The sequence below is a fragment of the Tupaia chinensis genome, unplaced genomic scaffold (genome assembly GCF_000334495.1).
Source record: "Tupaia chinensis unplaced genomic scaffold, TupChi_1.0 Scaffold000612_1, whole genome shotgun sequence".
Taxonomy (NCBI): Eukaryota; Metazoa; Chordata; class Mammalia; order Scandentia; family Tupaiidae; genus Tupaia; species Tupaia belangeri.
Genome location: NW_006160131.1, coordinates 1,782,259 through 1,801,933, shown reverse-complemented (window position 1 = coordinate 1,801,933; position 19,675 = coordinate 1,782,259). Strand labels below are relative to the sequence as shown.

Sequence of the window (19,675 nt, the reverse complement as noted above, 5' to 3'; positions counted from 1 at the left end):
ACAGATGGCATGATCGTAGATTTAAAAGCAAACATGCCAGTAATTAAGTGTAGATGGACTGAAAACTTAAAAATATTTAAAATCAAAAGGTCGAGACTAGACAGAAAAGGTGAGATTAAATTATGTGCTGTCTATAAGAAATGTATTCATACTTTAAATACGAAGGCATACATTCCTTGAGAGGAAAAGCACAGGAAGAAATATCCCGTGTAAACAGTAGGCAGAAGAAATTTGGAGGCTCTAATAATACCAGAATGAAACAGAAGTAAATACAGGAGGATTGCTGGAAACTCAGAGGGATCTATCTTATGTTAAGAGTAAATGCAGGGGCCACCAGGTGGCGTGGTGGTTGAAGGCACTGGATTTCCACATAGTTGACCACAGTTCAAGTCCAGGACCTGGTGCTTTGCTTTCTCACTTTCCCTTTCTTTCTCTCTGGTCAAATAAAAAAATAATAATAACAAATAAAATTAAATAAATAAGTAATTTGTTAAAAAGAAAAATCCTAGCTAGACTCATCAGGAATAGAAAATAAAGAGAATGCAAATTACCAATATTGGTAAAAATTGGGAATTGGGAATAAATTCTATACAGAATATAGAATTAAAATAGGGGACTGTTATGAGCAATTTAATGCTACTAAATTTGATAGTTTAAATGAAATGGACAGGGCCAGCAGATGGCATAGTGGTAGTGTCGCTGGACTCCCACATGGTTGACCTTGGCTTGGATCCCAGACTGCTGGCTTAAAATTCACACCGGGCGTGTTTGTGTGCGTGCCCAAGATCCTGGGAGGAGAATGGAGGAGAAAGGATTGATGTGTGGCCAATCCCCGTTGAGTAATTTCTTACTTTTTCTCTCACTGCCTATGTCTCTCTGCCTCTCTCTCGTTCCAGGGAGTGCATGCACCCTAAGGCAAAAACCTCTTTAAAAAAAACAAATAAAGGGTCAGCAGGTGGCATGGTGGTTAAGGACCCTGGACTCCCATATGACCAATCACAGTTCGGGTCCTGGACTTGGTGGCTTGCTTTCTCACTTTGTCTCTTTCTTGCTCGTTTGCTCTGTTCTTCTCTGGTCAAATTAAAAATAAATAAAGTTAAATAAAATAATGCTTTTAAATAAATAAATAAGTGAGAGCCGGCAGATGGCATGGTGGTTGAGGGCGCTGGAATCCCTTATGGTGACCGTGGTTCGAGTCCCAGACCTGGCGTCTTGCTTTCTCACTTTCCCTTTCTCTCACTCCCATCAAATTAAAATAAGTGAATAAATAGATGGATAAATAAATAGTTAAAAAAATTCTTTAAAAATAAGTAAGTGAAATGGACATTCCTGGAAAAACACAAGTCACATAATAGAAGGAATGGAAAAAAAATATTTTTTTTAGAGGTTTTTGCTATAGGGCACATGCGCCCGCCAGACAGACAGAGAGAGACAGAGAGACAGAAAGCGAGAAATCACCCCCCGGGGGGATGGCCACGCCACAATCCCTTCTCCATTCTCCTCTCAGGATCTTGGGCACACACGCACACGCGCCTGGCGTGAGTTTTAAGCCACCGGGTTCGGGATGCGAACCACGATCGACTACGTGGGAGTCCAGTGACATAGCCATTACGCTAACTGCTGGTCCCAGGAATGGAAAATTTTAATAGTTCTATGTCTATTAAAGAAATTGAATTTGTAATTTTAATTTATAACTTTCCTACAAGCAAATTCAGATATAGGTAGTTTCAGCGATGAATTCTGTCAAACTTTACGGAAGTCATAGTACCATTGCATCTCAGCCTAAAGAGAAGGAGTGGAGACAGTTCTCAAGATATTTTTAAAACAAGGCCAGTCTTATACATATAACGAAACCGGAAATAGAAATTACAAGAATAGGACACTGCAAACTAAAATCCTTGAACATGCAAAAAACTCTTAACAAAATATTGACACATGAAGCCCAACAACATAGGAAAAACAGTAAGTCATAATCAAATGGAGTTTTCCTAAGATTGCAAAGTTATTTTAACGTTAAAATGAAAACTCTCAGGAAAGAGGGAAAACAAGGAAACCTCCTCAGCCTAATAAGGGGCATCATAAACCTCACAGCTAACAATACTTAGTGATGAAAAGTCTGAAATTCTTTCTTCTAAGTTCAAAACCAAGGCAAGAATGTCTGTTCTCAGCACTTCTACTGAGAGTTACACTGGGTGCCTATCCTGCAATAAGGCAAAAAAAAAAAAAAAAAAAACAACCAGATTTGAAAGGAATGAGTTAGACTTCTTTATTTGCAATAACATGATATTGTTTATACAGAAAAATTACGGAATCTATAAAAGAAGTTTCTTCAAACTAGTATGCAAAGGTCAAGGACAGAAGGTTAGTATATATAATCATAGTTATTTCTCTATACTAGTGAAGACAAATTAGAAAATGAAAAAATACATTTTAATTTTCAGCATCATTAAATTCTTAGCGATACACAGGAAGGAGTTAATTTAACCTGTGAATAGATGTGATCTGAAAGGATTTCATACACTGATAGACACGTCCAAGCAATCCAAGGGATAGTAGTCATTCCTGGTAGAAGAAAGGACATAAGCAAACATGAAGATTCTTGAGAAAGCATGGCATCTTAGGGATCCATAGTAGTTTTAAAGTTTCTTTATGTCTTTATTTCCATGTCCAAAAGTCCCTAAGAGAAAGGCAGGCAACCCCCTCAGGGTCTTGCTGCCACATGGTTGTGCTCTGGACGCTAGGGAGGTCCTGGGATGAGAACCCAGGACCTTTGTGGTTCCACTTGCATTACTGCTGCACTACTACCTGGTCTGGGGATTTGTAGTAGTTACGTGTGGTTTGATCATGTGAGGAGGAAGAGGCCAGAGGTAAGTATAGGCCATTATTATGAAGAACCTTATGAGCCTTAGGCCTTATCCTGTAGCCCATATGGAACTTCGCTGGGTTGTAAGTGGGAGAGACATGATGATACTGCATTAGTAGTTGGGTAACGCAGGAGTTGAGTTCTGACCCTCAGTGGCCTTTCAGCTATTTATGTTCAGTTCAGCTAACCATAGAGAGCCACCAAAGGCAGCAATACTGTGTGGCTGCTTCTTAGGAATGAGGTATTAAATTTCACCAAGCAATCCCTATTCCAGGATGAAGTACGTGCCAACTTCTCACTCGACCCACCAAGAATCCTGTGTCCCCTTTGGTGCTGTTGACGGTGGTGACCACATCTATAAAGAGATGGTAGCTGTGGCAGCAGCAGTGGCATTGCTAGCCCCAGGGCCCACATACAATGGCGGTGGTACCCAACCGTGAGAAGATACTGGAAGGTCGAGCAGTAGTCTTACAGTCTCATGGTATAAAGGTTAATGACATACCCTTTGCTGGCATCAGGCAATCAGTTTGCTAAGAATCAAGAGTGGAGGTGCAGCGGACACCAGGACTCCAAGATGGTGTCAATCGTACCAGTGAAGGAAAAGAAACTCGTGGATGTCAAACTTGGGGAGCTGCCAAGCTGGATACTGATGCAGGATTTTACCCCTGAAGGCATTGCTGGAGCATTTCAGAGAGGTTGCTACTGGTATTACAAGTACGGCAACGTGAAGAAAGGGGGTGTTGCTGGGGTTTCTGTGGTGCTGGCCGCTTATGTGCTCTTCAGCTACTGCCTTTCTTATAAGGAACTCAAACACGAGCTGCGACGCAAATACCACTGAAGAGGGCCAGCATGGAGATCAGACACCGAACCCCAGACCTTTATCTCCTTGGCTTAGCACCCCTCCAAAGGATCTTGTTGAGTCCTTTCATATCCCAGTTGAGAACTCACATCCAATAAAAGATGACTGGTATGTGTAAAAAAAAAAAAAAAAAAGTAGAAATCAGAGGTTTTCCATGAATTAATCTGGTTAGAGCTCAGACTTACACTGTTGGCTTTATAATCTTTGTATAATATTCCATACATATTTTACATATTGAATGAACTTGTACATTCCTAGGTTCTAACAAGGAAAGGAAACTGATCTGGATTTGAATGTCAGTCTCTGCCACTTAGCCGTATAATCCTTACATAAAGGATAAAGATAAATAGATAAAGATATAACCTAACCCCTCTAGGTTCCTGTCTGTATATGGAGACGATAATGCCTACCATATAGGGTTGTTGTGAAAATTAAAGATACCATGCGAATGCACTCAACATGTTCTTAGTATATAGATTCTTCTGTTAAAATTATTTATTTCTATTTATTAATTCACTTATTTTAATTTGACCAGAGACAGATTGAAAGAGAGAGAGAGAGACAGGGAAAGTTAGAAAGCAAGCCACCAGGTCCAGGACTCGAACTGTGGTCAGCCATGTGAGAGTTTCCAGCGCTTAAACCACTATGCCACCTGCTGGTCCCCACCATTTAGATTCTTATATTAGCTTTTATTATTTAGCTTTTGTTGTAGGCTTTACTGTGTATTTGCTTTTCCAAGTATGGGATGCTTTAGACTTTGTGACTTAAAGGTTAGAATATCCCCTAGTACTCCTCCTCCTCTGTCCTTAAGAAGAAAAATTCCCCACTATGCTCCATTAAGTGCATGTGGCATATGGATAATTTAAGAAGATACATAAATTGACAACTTTAACAATTAGCAAAATGCTTACTGAAAGAAAGAAACTAGGGGCCAGCAGGTGGCATAGTAGTTAAGGCACTGGACACCCACATCGTCGACCACAATGCAAGATGCAAGTGCTGGACCCAGCGATTTGAAACTCATGCTAGGCACGTGTGTGTACCCAGAATTCCAAGAGGAGAGTGGAGGAGAAGGGATTGCAGTGTGGCACTCCATCTGGGATGTGGTTTCTCACTTTCTGTCTCTGGTGAGCACACATACCCTATAGCAAAAACATCTAAAAAAAATAAGAGAAACACATGAGTACTATGTTATATAAGATGTATACATTATTTTTTAAAATAATTATTTTATTTAATGTTATTTTTTTTGTTGTTATTATTAATTTGACTTGAGAGAAACAAAGACAGAGAAAGGAAAAGTGAGAAAGTAAGCAGCCAGGTCTGGGACTCAGACTGTTGTCAGCCATGTGGGAGTCCAGCATCTTAGCCATCATGCCACCTGCTGGCCCCAAGATGTATACATTATTAATGGAAGTAAAGGGTAAGATAGGGCTAGCAAATGGCGTGGTAGCTAAGGCACTGAATCTTGTATGGCTGACTCTGTGGTTCAAGTCCTAGACCTGATGGCTTGAGAAACACACCAGGCACATGTCCATGCATGTCCAAAAGTCCCAAGGGAGAATAGAAGAGAAGATTGCAGCATGGCCATCCCACTGAGGGGCAGTTTCTCACTTTCCTTCTCTCTCTCTCCAGTGAGTGCACGCATTCAATGGCAAATATCTTTTTTTAAAAAATGTAAAATAATGCTCACGCTTAAAGGCTAAGACTTAAATCTTAGGTAAAGCTGAGGCTACCTACTTGATCTCTTTTCTTCTCATAATCCTTCAACAGGACTTCATTGACTTGACAAGAGAAACCAGACCAAGGACAAAGGATCGCAGTGGAGTCTGTGTGATTGACCTGACAAGTACTGAAGAAGAAAATAGACCTATTGCCACTCTTGACTTGACTTTAGAACATGTCACTCCTTCCCAGAAGGAGCCAACCAATCTTCAGACATGCGCCAGCCTCTCCAACAAAGAGGCGGTCGAAGGACGGGTGGACAGAAGCTCTCGGCCTGCCACACGGAGAATTATTAACAGTGACCCTGTGGATTTGGATCTGCTGGAAGAAGCCTCATTTGAAGGTCCCCAACTCCCTACACCTATCAGTGGGAACTCTGTTTATCCAGCAGAGCCGGATTGTAGTTCAGCCACATTCAGAAATGACCTCAGCTTCTTGGCAAGCTTACAGCTGTCTTCAGATGTCAGCTCCCTCTCCCCAGCAAGCAACAGTGGTAGCAGCAACAATCAAAGGGCACACTTGCCATGCTTACAGCAAGATGTGCCTTGCCTGCTACGAGCTTTGCCATGTCCACTAAGAGCTTCACCATGTCCCCCACGAGCCTCCTCCTGCCCACCACGAGCCTTGTCATGCCCATCACAGACCATGCAGTGCCAATTACAAGCTTTGCCTCATCCACCTCAAGAAGTGTCATGCCCTCCTCAAGATGTGCCATACCCTCCCCAGGGTGTGCCATGCCCTTCTCAGGGTGTGCCATACCTTCCTCAGAGTGTGCCGTGCCTTCCTCAAAATATGCCATGCCCTCCTCAAGGTGTGCCATGCCCTCCTCAAAATATGCCAAGCCCTCCTCAAAATATGCCATTCCTTCCTCAAGGTGTGCCATGCCCTCCTCAAGGTGTGCCATGCCCTCCTCAAGGTGTGCCATGCCCTCCTCAAGGTGTGCCGTGCCCTCCTCAAGGTGTGCCATGCCCTCCTCAAAATATGCCAAGCCCTCCTCAAAATATGCCATTCCTTCCTCAAGGTGTGCCATGCCCTCCTCAAGGTGTGCCATGCCCTCCTCAAGGTGTGCCGTGCCCTCCTCAAGGTGTGCCGTGCCCTCCTCAAGGTGTGCCGTGCCCTCCTCAAGGTATACCATGCCCTCCTCAAAGTGTGCTACGTGTTCCTCAAAATATAACATGCGTTCCTAAAGATGTGCCATGCCCTCCTCAGAATGTGCCAGACCCATCTCAAAATGTGCCATGCCCTCAGCAGACTATGCCAAGCCCATTTCAAGATCCATCATGGCATCCTCAATACTCAGCAAGCTCACCTCAAGACTCTCTGGGCCTACCTCAAAATATACCAGGCCCTCCTCAAAATACATCATATCCACAAGATGTGGCACATCTACAGGACATGCCCCAGTCACTGGGACACATGCCACAGTCACCAGGCAATGCTCCACAGTCACCTGGAGATGTACCCCAGTCACCAGGCGATGTGCCACACCTACCAGCGGATGTGTTCCATTTACCTGGAGATGTGCAGCGCTCATCAGGAGACATGTCATGCTCACCTGGAAATTGGCCTCTTTTACCTCGAGGTAGGCTTGCCTGTCCCCAGAATGGTGCCAAGAACCATGACACTCCTATGGATATGTCAGCTCCATCCTCTTCAAGCTGCTCTCCCAGCCCCCCGTCTCCACAGTCAGAAACTTCCTTAGAGAAAGTTCCATGGCTCTCTGCCATGAAAACCCCAACCAGAAAAGACATAGCAGCGTTGGAGCCTGCCATCTCCGTGTCTGCCCAGGTGCGGGCACAGACACCACAAAGTGGGCTGTATAACAGACCATGCCTACATAGACTGAAGTTCTTCTTACGCCCACCAGTACACCATCTCTTCTTCCAGACATTGATACCGGACAGAGACACAAAAGAGGTGAGCAAACCCATCTTTTCCCAGGGCTTAGGTGGCTTTTATACAGGCCGAAGGTAAAGTTGGTAGGACTCAAGTCCCTGCATGAGAGACAAGCCAAATATAAATGAAATTCGTACCTTCCCCTCACTTGTGGGAATCATTCAGTATGGAGTCGGATCTGGTTCAGACTTCAGCCCCCCCTTAAAGACTGGCACTGTGCAAGTCACTCTTCCTTTCTGAGCCTTAGCTCTCCTAGCTGTGAAGTGGATGTGAAACATACCTCGCCGGCAACCGATGAAGTCGTATACGTAGAGATACCTGTTAGAGTATCTGGCGCATCACAGGCCTTCACCCAAGTTCTGTCATCAGCTGCCGTGCCAGTCTTTTACTAATGCCCTCATTATAGCTCCCGTGTCACAGATATAGTAATACTCTTGTCACTTCAGTGCCTCCAAAATTATTACTCTGACTTTTACAGAAGAAATTTAGGGGCCAGCAGGTGGCGTAGTGTTTAAGGCACTGGACTTCCACATAGTCGACTGTGGTGTGAGTCCTGGACCTGGCGACTTGAAACTCATACCAGGCACATATGTGTACATGCCCAAGATCCTAAAAGGAGAATGGGAAAGAAAAGAATGTGGTGTGGCCATTTTCCCTGGGGGAGGGGGGAGGCTATTTCTTGCTTTCTGTCTCTCTGTCTCTCTAGTGATCACATGCAAAAGAAATTCGGTTTTGAGATTTTTATTGGGAATGGTACTTCCCATTTGTCTTCCTTCATCCGTGTTAACTAAACTAGATGTGTAAAGGAAAAAGTGTGGCTCGGTCTCATAGTATGAGGCTGAAGGTGACTGACTTTAAGTACAGCTGTGCTCCACATAATGACATCACGGTCGACGACAGACCACATCTATGCCAGTGCTCCCATGACATGCATATAGGCCTATCACACCTAAGTGTGCTCGAGGCTGTCCCGTCTCGGTTTGTGTACGTGGATTTTGTGATGTTCAAACAATAGTGAAATCACCGAGCAGCACATTTCTCCGAATGTATTCCCATCATTAAGGGACACGTAACAGCAGTTCAGAGACTCAAAAAGTATGCTGTTGTGGTAAATATGTGGCATGATGGCTAAGACGCTGGACTCCTCAGATGGTTGACCACAGTTTAAGCCCCAGACCCGCAGCTTGAAGTCACGCCAGGCACACGTGTGTGCCCAAAACTTTGAGAGGAATTGCAACATGGCCATTGCCTCACAGGGTGATTTCTTACTATCCTCTCTCTGTCTCTCCAGAGAGTGCATGTGCCCTATGGCAAAAAAACTGAAAAAGCAAGTTATCGTTGCCGGCACGGTCAATGATTGGCGATCTAGGGAAAGCTAACTGGTCTCTCCTCCAGAAGATTTTCTGGAAAGTCGGTTCCAGCTATCACTGCTTTACTCTCTTGACTTGTGCTGTCAGATCTTTGTTGAGTTAGCTATTCTAAGTATAATACTTATTTTCTGATTTCAAAAATAACGCTTATGGGGCTGGCAGGTAGAGCGGTGGTTAAGGGCGCTGAACTCTCACATGGCTGACTGTAGTTCGAGTCCCAGACCTAATGACTTACTTTCTCCCTCTCTTTCTCTCTCTCACTCTATCCCTGTCTGATTGAATTAAAATAAATATAAATAAATAAAGTTAAATAAAATAATTATTTTTAAAAAATGATTGCTATAAAAAAAATAATAATGCTTATTAGGGGCCAGCAGATGGTGTGGTGGTTAAGGAACTGGATTCCTACATGGCTGACCGAGGTTCAAGTCTCAGACCTGGCAGCTTGCTTTCTCACTTTCTCTCTCTCAGTCTCTGGTGAGTACACGTGCCCTATAGCAAGTTTTAAAATACTACTAGTATTTTTAAATAAATAAATAAATAAATAATTCCTTAAAAAAGTAATGCTTACCAGGGACCAGCATATGGCATAATGGTTACATCACTGGACTCACACATAGTTGACTGTGGTTCAAGTCCCAGACCCAGCAACTTAAAACTCAAGCCAGGTGCATGTGTGTGCATACCCAAAATCCTGAGAGGAGACTGGAGAAGGGATTGCAGCTTACCCATCCCCCTAGAAGGTGATTTCTTGCTTTCTGTCTCTCTGTCTCTCCTGCAAATGCACGGGTCCTACAGCAAAAGTCTCTCTCTAGAAAAAAATAATAATGACTACCTATTATAAAATATTTTTAAAATGCACAAAATCAGGATCAGCAGATGGCATAATGGTACATCACTGGATTCCCAAGTAGTAGACTATCGTTCGAATCCCGGACTTGGTGGCTTAAAACTCACACCAGGCATGTGTGCATGTGTGCTCAAAATCCCTAGAGGAGAGTGGAGAAGGGATTGTGGTATGGCTATCCCCTCTGGAGGGTGATTTCTTGCTTTCTGTCTCTCTGTCTCTGTCTCTCCAGCAAGTGCACATGCCCTATAGCAAAAATCTCTCTTAAAAAAATACACAAAATGACCACCCGTGGTGCTATCAGACATCATTTATTATTGTGAGTGATTTGGCATATTTTCTTCTCCATTGCTTTTTTATATTTATATATAAGCATTTAAAATGTTTAATAATTGGAATCGTAACATATATTTGTATTATTTTATATTTATTTTTTAAAAAGTAGGGGTTAAGAGGATGTCCCTGGAGTTATGCCATCTGTGTTGGAAAGCGGCTTCTTCCATTTGTTGCATGACAAATGTTACCCTCTCAATTTCTAGGTTCTTTATCTATAAAATAGGAGTAAAATATATAGTATTTATTTCTTAGGGTTGGTAAGAACTAAGTAAGGACAAAATAAGTGTTCACAAAGTTTATGGTTGATACTAGATACCCATATCAAGCAGATTTTTTTTAAGCAGATTTTTTTTTAGAGAGAGATTTTTTGCTGTAGGGTGTGTGCACTCACCCAAAAGACAGAGAGACAGAAAGAGAGAAATCAACCCCCAGAGGGAATGGCCATGTGCAATCCCTTCACCTCCATTCTTCTCTCAGGATTTTGAGCATACATGCACATGCACCCGACATGAGTTTGAAGCCTCCAGGTCCTGGACTTGAACAGCTGTCAGTCATATGGGAGTCCAGCAACATGACCATTATGCTATCTGCTGGTCCCTCAAGCAGATATTTAAATGTTTTTTCTTCTAATTATAAATGTAATAAATGTTTATCAAGGAAAAAGTGTAAAGGAAAAAAATCATACACAGTGGCCAGCAGATGGTGTAGTGATTATGTTGCTGGATTCCCACAGGGCCAACCACGGTTCAGTCCCAGACCCAGTAGCTTGAAACTCACTCCAGGCACATGTGTGTGCATGCCCAAGATTCCAGGAAGAGAATGGAGGAGAAGGGATTGTGTGTGGCCATTCCCCCAGGGGCTGATTTCTCACTTTCTCACTGTCTGTTTCTCCCTTTCTCTGGCAAGTGCATGTGCCCTAAGGCAAAAATCCCTTAAAACAAACAAACAAAAAGCATATACAGGAAAAATCACCCACAGTTCTACTTCCCAGGTAATAGAAAACTGTTTCACACATTCTCTGTCAGTACTTATACACATTTTGTGGGGAGGAAAAGCAACTTAATATTTATCGTTGTCAAATAGAATTAAACTATGAGTTTATGTTGATGCAAAAAGAAAAAAAATATTTATCGTCTCAAAAAAAAGCATCAAAACGTAGGGCAAGCAGGTGGTGTAGTGGTTAAGGCACTGGATTCCCATATGGCCTCCTGTGGTTTGAGTCCCAGACCTGGCAGCCAGAATTTCATGCCTGGTACATGTGTGTGTTTGCCAAAAATCCCAGGGGGAGAATGGAGGAGAAGGGCCAGTGGTACAATGGATTGTGACTACAGATAAGATTCTAACAATGAAAAACCTCTTATTTCTGTATTTTAGTAGCTGATAAAGCATCATAACATCCCAAAATCCACTTAGGCTACCTCTTAATCCTTTGGTACTTTTTTTTAAATTAATTAATTGCTAGAGAGACCAAGAGAAGGAGAAAACCTCCCCGTGAGGTGGGTCACACACAGTCCCTTCATTTCTCCATCTTGTCAGAATTTGGAGCACCTATACACATGCACCCAGCATGTTTTTCAAGTAGCTGCGATTGGTACTCAAACTGTGGTTGGCCATGTGGGATCTGGCTCCCTTAACCACTAAGGTATGGAGCAGGCCTTGTATTTTCTTTCCTGTATAGCTATATAGATCTAAAATTGTTTTGTATAGGGTGCATGTGCATGTACTCATTGGAGAGGAGAGATAGGCAAAGTGAGACAGCACTCCTCCCCCGAAGAGAGGATGGCCACATCTCAGTTGCTTCTCCTCTCGGGATTTTGGGTATATGCGCACACATGCCTAGAGTATTTTACAACTGCTAGGCCCAGACTAGAACTGTGAAGTCAGCCATGTGGGATCCAGCACCTTAACCGCCATGCCATCTGCAGGCACAATTTTATATAAGCCTTTTCTCGTGTCCTTAAAAGTGTTTTGCTTTTTTTTTTTTTTTGGAGAGGTTTTTGCTATAGGGCGCGTGCGGTCGCCAGCAGACAGAGAGAGACATAGAGACAGAAAGCGAGAAATCACCCCCCAGAGGGGATGGTCACGCCGCAATCCCTTCTCCTCTATTCTCCTCTCAAGATCTTGGGCACGCACACACACGCGCCCAGCGTGAGTTTTAAGCCACCGGGTCTGGGACACGAAACGGTCGACTACGTGGTAGTCCAGCGACATAGCCATTATGCTAACTGCTGGTTCTCCTTAAAAGTCTTTTAGATAAGACTTTCCTGTCTGGTTTTATTTTTTTTTTAAGTATTATTATTTTAATTTGCTATAGGGCACACATGCTCATCAGAGAGACACACAGAGAGAAAGCTAGAAAGCAAGCCGCCAGGTCCAAGACTCAGACCATGGCCATGGTCAGCCACACGGGAGCCCAACACCTCAGCCACCACACCACCTGCTTGCCCCTCCTCTCTCTCTTTCTCTCTCTCTCTCCTTTTTTTGTAAAGATTACTAATTTTATTTCATTTCTTATTATCATTTTTTAATTTGACCAGAGAGAGACAGAGAGAGAGAGGAAAAGTGAGAAAGCAAGCCACCAGGTCCAGGACTTGAACCATGGTCGACCATGTGGGAATCCGGCATCTCAACCTCCACGCTACCTGCTGACCCCCTCCTGTCTCTTTTTTTTTTTTAATTTACTGGGACTGGCAGGTGGTGCGGTGGTTAAGGCACTGGATTCCCACATGGCCAATCACAGTTCAAATCCTAGACCTGGTAACTTCTTTTTTTAAGAATTATTTTTATTCATTGTCATTATTATTATTTAAGTTGGCCAGAGAGAGACAGAGAGCGAGAAAAGGAAAGTGAGAAAGCAAGCTCCTAGGTCTGGGACTCGAACCACTGTCAGCCATGTGGGAGTCCAGTCACCTTAACCACCAAACCACCTGCCAGCCCCTAGAACAGGTAACTTGATTTCTAATTTTCTCTCTCTCTGTCCCATTCTGGTTGAATTAAAAGATAATAATAAAATTAAATAAAATATTTTATAAAACATTTTTTAATTGCCAGAGGGCATGTGTGTTTGTTTGAGAGCAAGCAAGAGGGGGGAGGAGGAGAGAGAGAGAGAGAAATAAAGCACCCTCCATTGGGGCATGGCCATGCTACAATCTTTTTTCTTTCATTTCTTATCCAATCAAGATTTGGGGACTGCAGCACCCGTGCTTGGCATGTTTTTCAAGACTCTGGGACTAGGCTGGGACTTGAATTGTGGTCAGACAGGAGGGATCTGGTTCCCAATGCATTGCACCTAACCATTGAGCTATGGGGTCAGCCTCTGTCTCTTGTCTTAAAATGATAACTTTATTTATTTATTTTTAATTTGACCAGAGAGGGACAGAGAGAGAGAGAGAGAGAGAAAGTGAGAAAGCAAGCCGCTAGGTCCAGAACTTGGACCTCAATCAGCCATGTGGGAGTCCAGAGCCCTTAAGCACCACACCACCTGCCGGCCCCAGAATTATAAACTATTTCAAATACATGAAAAAATTTACTGCCTTCAGCTTGCTGCAGGACTTTTCATTTTTATATACTCTATAAACTCATCCTAATTTCTTTCTTTTTACCTCTACAGAGCAAGGGTCAAAAATTAGAACCCATTCCTCATCGAAGACTAAGAATGGTGACAAACACCATTGAAGAAAATTTTCCTCTAGGAACTGTGCAGTTTTTGATGGACTTCGTGTCTCCCCAGCATTACCCACCCAGAGAAATCGTGGCTCACATCATCCAGAAAATCCTTCTCAGTGGCTCTGAGACAGTTGACGTCCTAAAGGAAGCCTACATGCTTCTCATGAAAATTCAACAGTAGGAACCTTAACAGTTGGCTGTGGCAAATCTAGGGAACCCAGACTCGGCACAGCTTCCTGCTGCCTAAGCTTTATTCAGCAAGTCGTTGGGGAGGGTCACTTAATATATTAATGCCATCTGTATTGCAAGCGGCAGGAAACCCAACCTAAACTGGCCTTAGCAGTTGGTAGAAAAGGAATTTAATAACTCCCGTTACTAGAACCCTAGGAACAAGATGTGATTCGATTCATTGTCCAAAAATGGTTATGGGATCAGTTTTTTTTTTTTTTGAGATTTTTTTTGCTATAGGGCGCATGCACTCACCAGACAGGCAGAGAGAGACAGAGAGACAGAAAGCGAGAAATCACCCCCCAGGGGGAATGGTCACGCCGCAATCCCTTCTCCTCCATTCTTCTCTCGGGATCTTGGGCATGCACACACACAGGCCCGGCATGAGTTTTAAGCCACCGGGTCCGGGACGCGAACCGCGCTCGACTACGTGGGAGTCCAGCGACATAGCCATTACGTTAACTGCTGGTTCCCACAGGATCAGTTTTTCAGCTCTGCTTTGGTTCTAATTTCAGGCCATGTGGTAGCCCTTTCAGCCTTAGACTTTTACGATGTTCCTGGTGGGAAAGAGAGTCCATTTCTCTAATAGTCATGCAGGAGTTCTAAAACAGACTTGTAGGATTTAACTGGCCTCACGTGAGACCTGATACCTTTAGGTCAATTGTCTGAATTGAGACAGAATATCATGATTGGTTCACTGGGTCACATGCTTCATCCTGGGGCCCTCTCAGGCAAGGCCAGATGACTGAAGAGTGTAAAGCGTTAGTTCCTTCAGCACAGAGTTGGAGTCCTAATGTGTCCCAAAGGGGAGTGGCTACTGGATAGCAAACAAAATAATGAAGCTCTACTCCCCTCACATTGGCTTGGTAGATTCACCAGATTGACCAGAGGGTGGGCAAGAGCATTGAGAAGAGTAGACCTTCTTTCTGTCTTCGTCCAGATCCCATCCTTTCTTCCAGTATATTCCAGAATGCTAATTGATGTCACTTGACTTTCAGGCTACATCCAGCCAGTGCCAAGACTGTGGAGTGGGATTGGAAACTGCTCACCTATGTCATGGAAGAAGAGGTAACATAATTATGCGGTGTATCTTTTGCAGAGGAAATTTTAACTGTAAAGAAAAAGCGACAGCAAATCTAGCAGTGAAGTCTAGGCCACTATCCTCCTGATACCACTCCTACCAAACACGTCTTATTGAAACAGTATTTCTATCTTATAATGCAAGGTTAAATACACTCACTTATCCTTCAGATCCCATTCAAAATAATAGCAAATGGGGGCTGGCAAGTGACTTGGTGTGGTTAAAGTGCTGGACGCCCATGTGGCCAACTGCAGTTCAAGTCCTGGACCTGGCAACTTCCTTTATCACTTTCCCTTTGTCTCTCTCTGGTCAAAGTAAATAATAATAATAATAATAATTAATTAATCCAATAAATAAAATAATAGCAAACAAATAAAGAAAGTTATAAGCCCATGGCTGTGAAAATAAGGGGAGAGTAGTAGATTTGAATGAAGACTTGGAAAGCCCAAAGAAAGTAGCCTTTCACAGGAATGTTTATAGCCACATTATTTATAACAGCCAAGAAGTAGAAACAGCTCAAATGTTCATCAGTGGTGAATGGATAAACAAAATGCACTGTACCCATGTGATGAAATAAAAATAAGAAACAAGCAATAGATATGTGTTATAACACGGACAAACCTCAAAAAAAAACCCCATTAAACTGAATAAAGGAAACCACATATGTGACATCACATGTTGATAATTCGATGTACAGGAAATGGCCAGGTAAATCAAGAGAGACAGGACGCAAATGAACGGCCGCCATGAGGTGGGGTTGAAAGGGCATGAGAGACCACTCAGGGTGATGAAGATGTTCTAGAAAGAGATTGTGGTCCTTTTTGCACAACTCAGTTTGTTACAGATCATTGTGTCGTATATTTAAAATGATGAATTGTATAGTATGCCAATAGAACTGCTTTCAAAATTTCAAAAAACAATTGGGGGAAAGAAGCTGTGAAATTTAATATCATTCTTGGGAAGCTGAAAGAAGTATGTTACAGTGACAGCATGAAGGGAGGGAAAAAGAGACTAGGGAAAACAAACTTCATGGGAAAGGAATGACTTTCTTGGTAGACTATCTGAATGTCCAGGATAATAATCTTAACACAGTCCTGATACTGTAAACACTATTTCATTATAAAGTTTAGAACTGGGGCTGGCAGGTGGTGTGGTGGTTAAAGGTGCTGGATTCCCACATGGCTGACTATGAGTTCGAGTCCCAGACCTGGCAGCTTACCTTCTCGCTTTCCCCTTCTCTCTCTTTCTCTGGTCAAATTAAATAATAATAATAACAAATGGAATTAAATAAATAAATAAATATTTAAAATAAAATGAAGTTTAGAATCAATTTATATGTGGAGCATAAGAGAACTTTATTAGCCTTGATAATATAAAATAAAAGTTACAGAATATAAAAGCCAGGAGCTGAAAAGGGTAGGCTCTCTGCAAACCTGAGCAGTATTAAGGCTTAAGATAGGGCTGTCATAAGGTCCTTACCTTCTAAAATGAGGAGTCAAGAACTCCCGCTGCAAGAGCAAGAGGTGGGGTTCCGCCACAAGTGAGTTAAATTCTTATCTAGCATAGGAAAGACCAATAGAGAATGTCTAAAGTTGGTAAATTAAGAAATAACGAGCCAGCCCGTGGCTTGATGGTTAAAGTGGCTGGATCCTACATGACTGACAGCATAGTTTGAGTCCCAGTCCTGGAGGCTTGAGAAACATGCCAGGTGCATGCATGCCCAAAATCCAGAAGGAAGGGGAAAGTGGGGATTGTGCCATGACCATTTCCCCTAGGGGCGCTTGCTCACTTTCTCTCCCTCTCTCCTGTAAGCACATGGACCTCTGGCCAAAATGTCTTGAAAAGAAGGAAATAGCAGTAAAAGCTCATTTCTTTAGAGAAGTTCAAGATGACTGAGAAGAAAGTCAGGAATTATCGTCTCTTGGGTACTGGAGAGAACGTGTAGGAAGCATGGCCTCAGAAGACTTGAACCCTAAGTGTACCAACTTGGTTGGTAAACGCTGTGCGCGTCAGTTATGAAGGATTAGTGGAAAGTATACCGGTTGGAAGACAAAGATACTTCATCATCCCTTATTCCCCTAAAAGAGAAAGAAATGGTTACGTGCTTAGAATGATTCATTTTTTCTGCTGACTGAACCATACCATGGCCTGAGTATACTTTCCCAGAAAATGTACCTGCCCCTGAGTCTGAAAGTCTCACACAGTCCAGAAACTGCCACCTCTCGTTCTTTGAGGTTTCCAAGCTTGAGCCCCTGAGCTCCTAGCACTTGTTTCCCAGTAAAGGGGAACCATAGATTGTGAAATGCCTGCCTGCCATGCGAGAGGTGCTTACACTGTCTTTAATAAGGGAAGAGTTGGACCAGGAGATGGAGCAATGGTTACATATCTAGACTCCCAGTATTCAAACCATGGTTTGAGTCCTAGACCCAGTGGCTTAAAACTCATGCCGGCCATGTGTGCGTGTCTGCCCGAGATCCCACGAGGAGAATAGAGGAGAAGGGATTGTGGTGTGGCCATCTCCCCGGGGGAGGGGGGTGATTTAACTCACTTTCTGTCCTCATTTCTCCAGCGAACACATTCATTCTATAGCAAAAATCTCTCTAAAAAGAATAAATAAGGGCAGAGTAAATCCAAAGACATGGAACCTCAGGCCAGTTGAGTTGAATAAGGAATGGAGCTAGGTTTAAAACAACAAAACCTGTGACCAGCAGTTAGCGTAATGGCTATGTCGCTGGACTCCCACATAGTCGACCACGGTTCACATCCTGGACCCGGTGGCTTAAGACTCACGCTGGGCGCGTGTGCGTGCGTGCCCAAGATCCCGAGAGGAGAATGGAGAAGAAGGGATTGCGGCATGGCCATCCCCCCTGGTGGGTGATTTCTCGCTTTCTGTCTCTCTGTCTGTCTGGCAAGCGCACGCGCCCTATAGCAAAAACCTCTCCAGAAAAAAAAAAAAAAAACACCTAGGGCAGCAGGTCATGGACCAGTGGCTTGAAAATCACATCACGCACATGTACATGCATGCTCAAGATCCCAGGAGGAGAATGGAGGAAAAGGGATTGTAGCATTGCCATCCTCCCCATGGGGTAATTTCTCACTTTCCCTCTGACCATTTCTGTCTGTCTCTCTTTCTCTGGAAAGTGCACACACCCTATGACAAAAGCCTCTTAAAATAAAAACCCGTAAGGTGTATGCCATCAAAGCCTGTGTTCTCCTGGGTCAGGACCATTTCACCTGTCACAGGATGGCCAACTCAGACTTGCTCCAACAATAGGACATGTGTCAGCTCATGTAGCTGGACATTCAGCAGGTGGGGGGACATCGTGATTTTGTTTTTTCAAAGATGTTTTTGTTTTAGGGAGTGTGCACTCGCCAGAGAGAGAAACAGAGACAGTGAGAGGAAAAGTGAGAAATCATCCCCCCAGGAGGGATGGCCACGTCACAATCCCGTCTCTCTTTTCCTCCTGGATCTTGGGCATGCATGCACACACACCCGGTGTGATTTTCAAGCTGACTCAAACCGTGGTCAGCTATGTGGGAGTCCAGTGCCACTACACCATCTGCTGGCCCCACAAGGCTGTCTCTTAAATATCTCTAATCCTAGAGACTCTAGCACATCTCTGATTGCAGCTTAGCTGTTAGGTAATTCTGATTATCTACAGATGCCTCGATTTTTCGAACTTGTGTTTAATGACTAGAAACCAAAAAAACGGTTCAAGGCCTTACAGGGTTCGATTCTTTTAGCTGTTGTCCTGTTTGTCCTCTTTTGTATTGACCCAGGCCGCCTGCTCTGCCCCAGAAGCCTCTCTTAAAAATAGACATACATGGGGGAAAAAAAAAGATAGACACCTTTGACTCATGGCCTTCTCCTGGGTTTAGTACACATGGTAGCCTAATGCTTACTGTCATCCAGGAGATGGAAAAGAACCCCTGTCTTCTCATTTTTCTCCCACAGGGACAGACCCTGCCTGGGCGAGTCCTTTTTCTACGTTACGTAGTACAGACCCTGGAGGATGACTTCCAGCAGATCCTGAGGAGGCAGCGGCAGCACCTGCAGCAATCCATTGCAAACACCGTGCTGTCCTGTGACAAGCAGCCCCACAATGTCAGGTAACCAGCCCGCCAAGCCCCAGGATGATAGGAGGCAGAGGGATAGGTAGGCAGCTCACGAAGACCAGAGAATGCCGGTGTGAGATGATCTAGTCACAGTGCAGCCAGGGTAGTTATTAAAACTACAGGTTGGGACCAGCAGTTACTGTAATGGCTATGTCGCTGGACTCCCATGTAGTCGACCGCGGTTCGTGTCCCAGACCCGGTGGCTTGAACTCACACTGGGCACGTGTGCGTGCGTTCCCAAGATCCCAAGAGGAGAATGGAGAAGAAGGGATTGCGGCATGGCCATCCCCCCTGGGGGGTGATCTCTCGCTTTCTGTCTTTCTGTCTGTCTGGCGAGCGCACACGCCCTATAGCAAAAAACTCAAAAAAAAAAAAAAAAAAAATAAACTATAACAGCAACAACAAAAAAAACTACAGGTGACCGGGGCTAGCAAGTGGTATGGTGTGGTGTTTAAGGTGCTGGACTCCTGCATGGCCAATGTGGTTCAAGTCCTGGACCTGGCAGCTTGCTCTCGCGCTAACTCTCTTGTCAAATTGAAGACTAATAATAATAAATAAAATTGGGACCAGCAGATGGCATAATCCTTATGTTGCTAGACTCTCACATAGTCAACCACAGTTTGAGTCCCAGGCCCATCAGCTTGAAACATGTTGGGTGTGTATGTGTGCATGCCTATCCCGACCCAGG

At 43.7% G+C, this 19,675-nt stretch overlaps 1 protein-coding gene across 1 annotated transcript in view; it reads left to right on the top strand.

The window, feature by feature from the left end:
• The first annotated feature begins 3,713 nt into the window (after positions 1-3,713).
• Positions 3,714-19,675, top strand: part of SIMC1 (SUMO interacting motifs containing 1) — a 38,867-nt gene continuing 22,905 nt past the window's right edge. Inside the window, exons 1-5 of the mRNA XM_027775935.1 lie at positions 3,714-3,830; positions 5,496-7,364; positions 13,507-13,739; positions 14,789-14,858; positions 18,827-18,981. Coding sequence (XP_027631736.1) covers positions 6,093-7,364; positions 13,507-13,739; positions 14,789-14,858; positions 18,827-18,981 — 1,730 coding nt within the window. The 5' untranslated portion in view covers positions 3,714-3,830; positions 5,496-6,092. The remainder of the gene's footprint in view (positions 3,831-5,495; positions 7,365-13,506; positions 13,740-14,788; positions 14,859-18,826; positions 18,982-19,675) is intronic.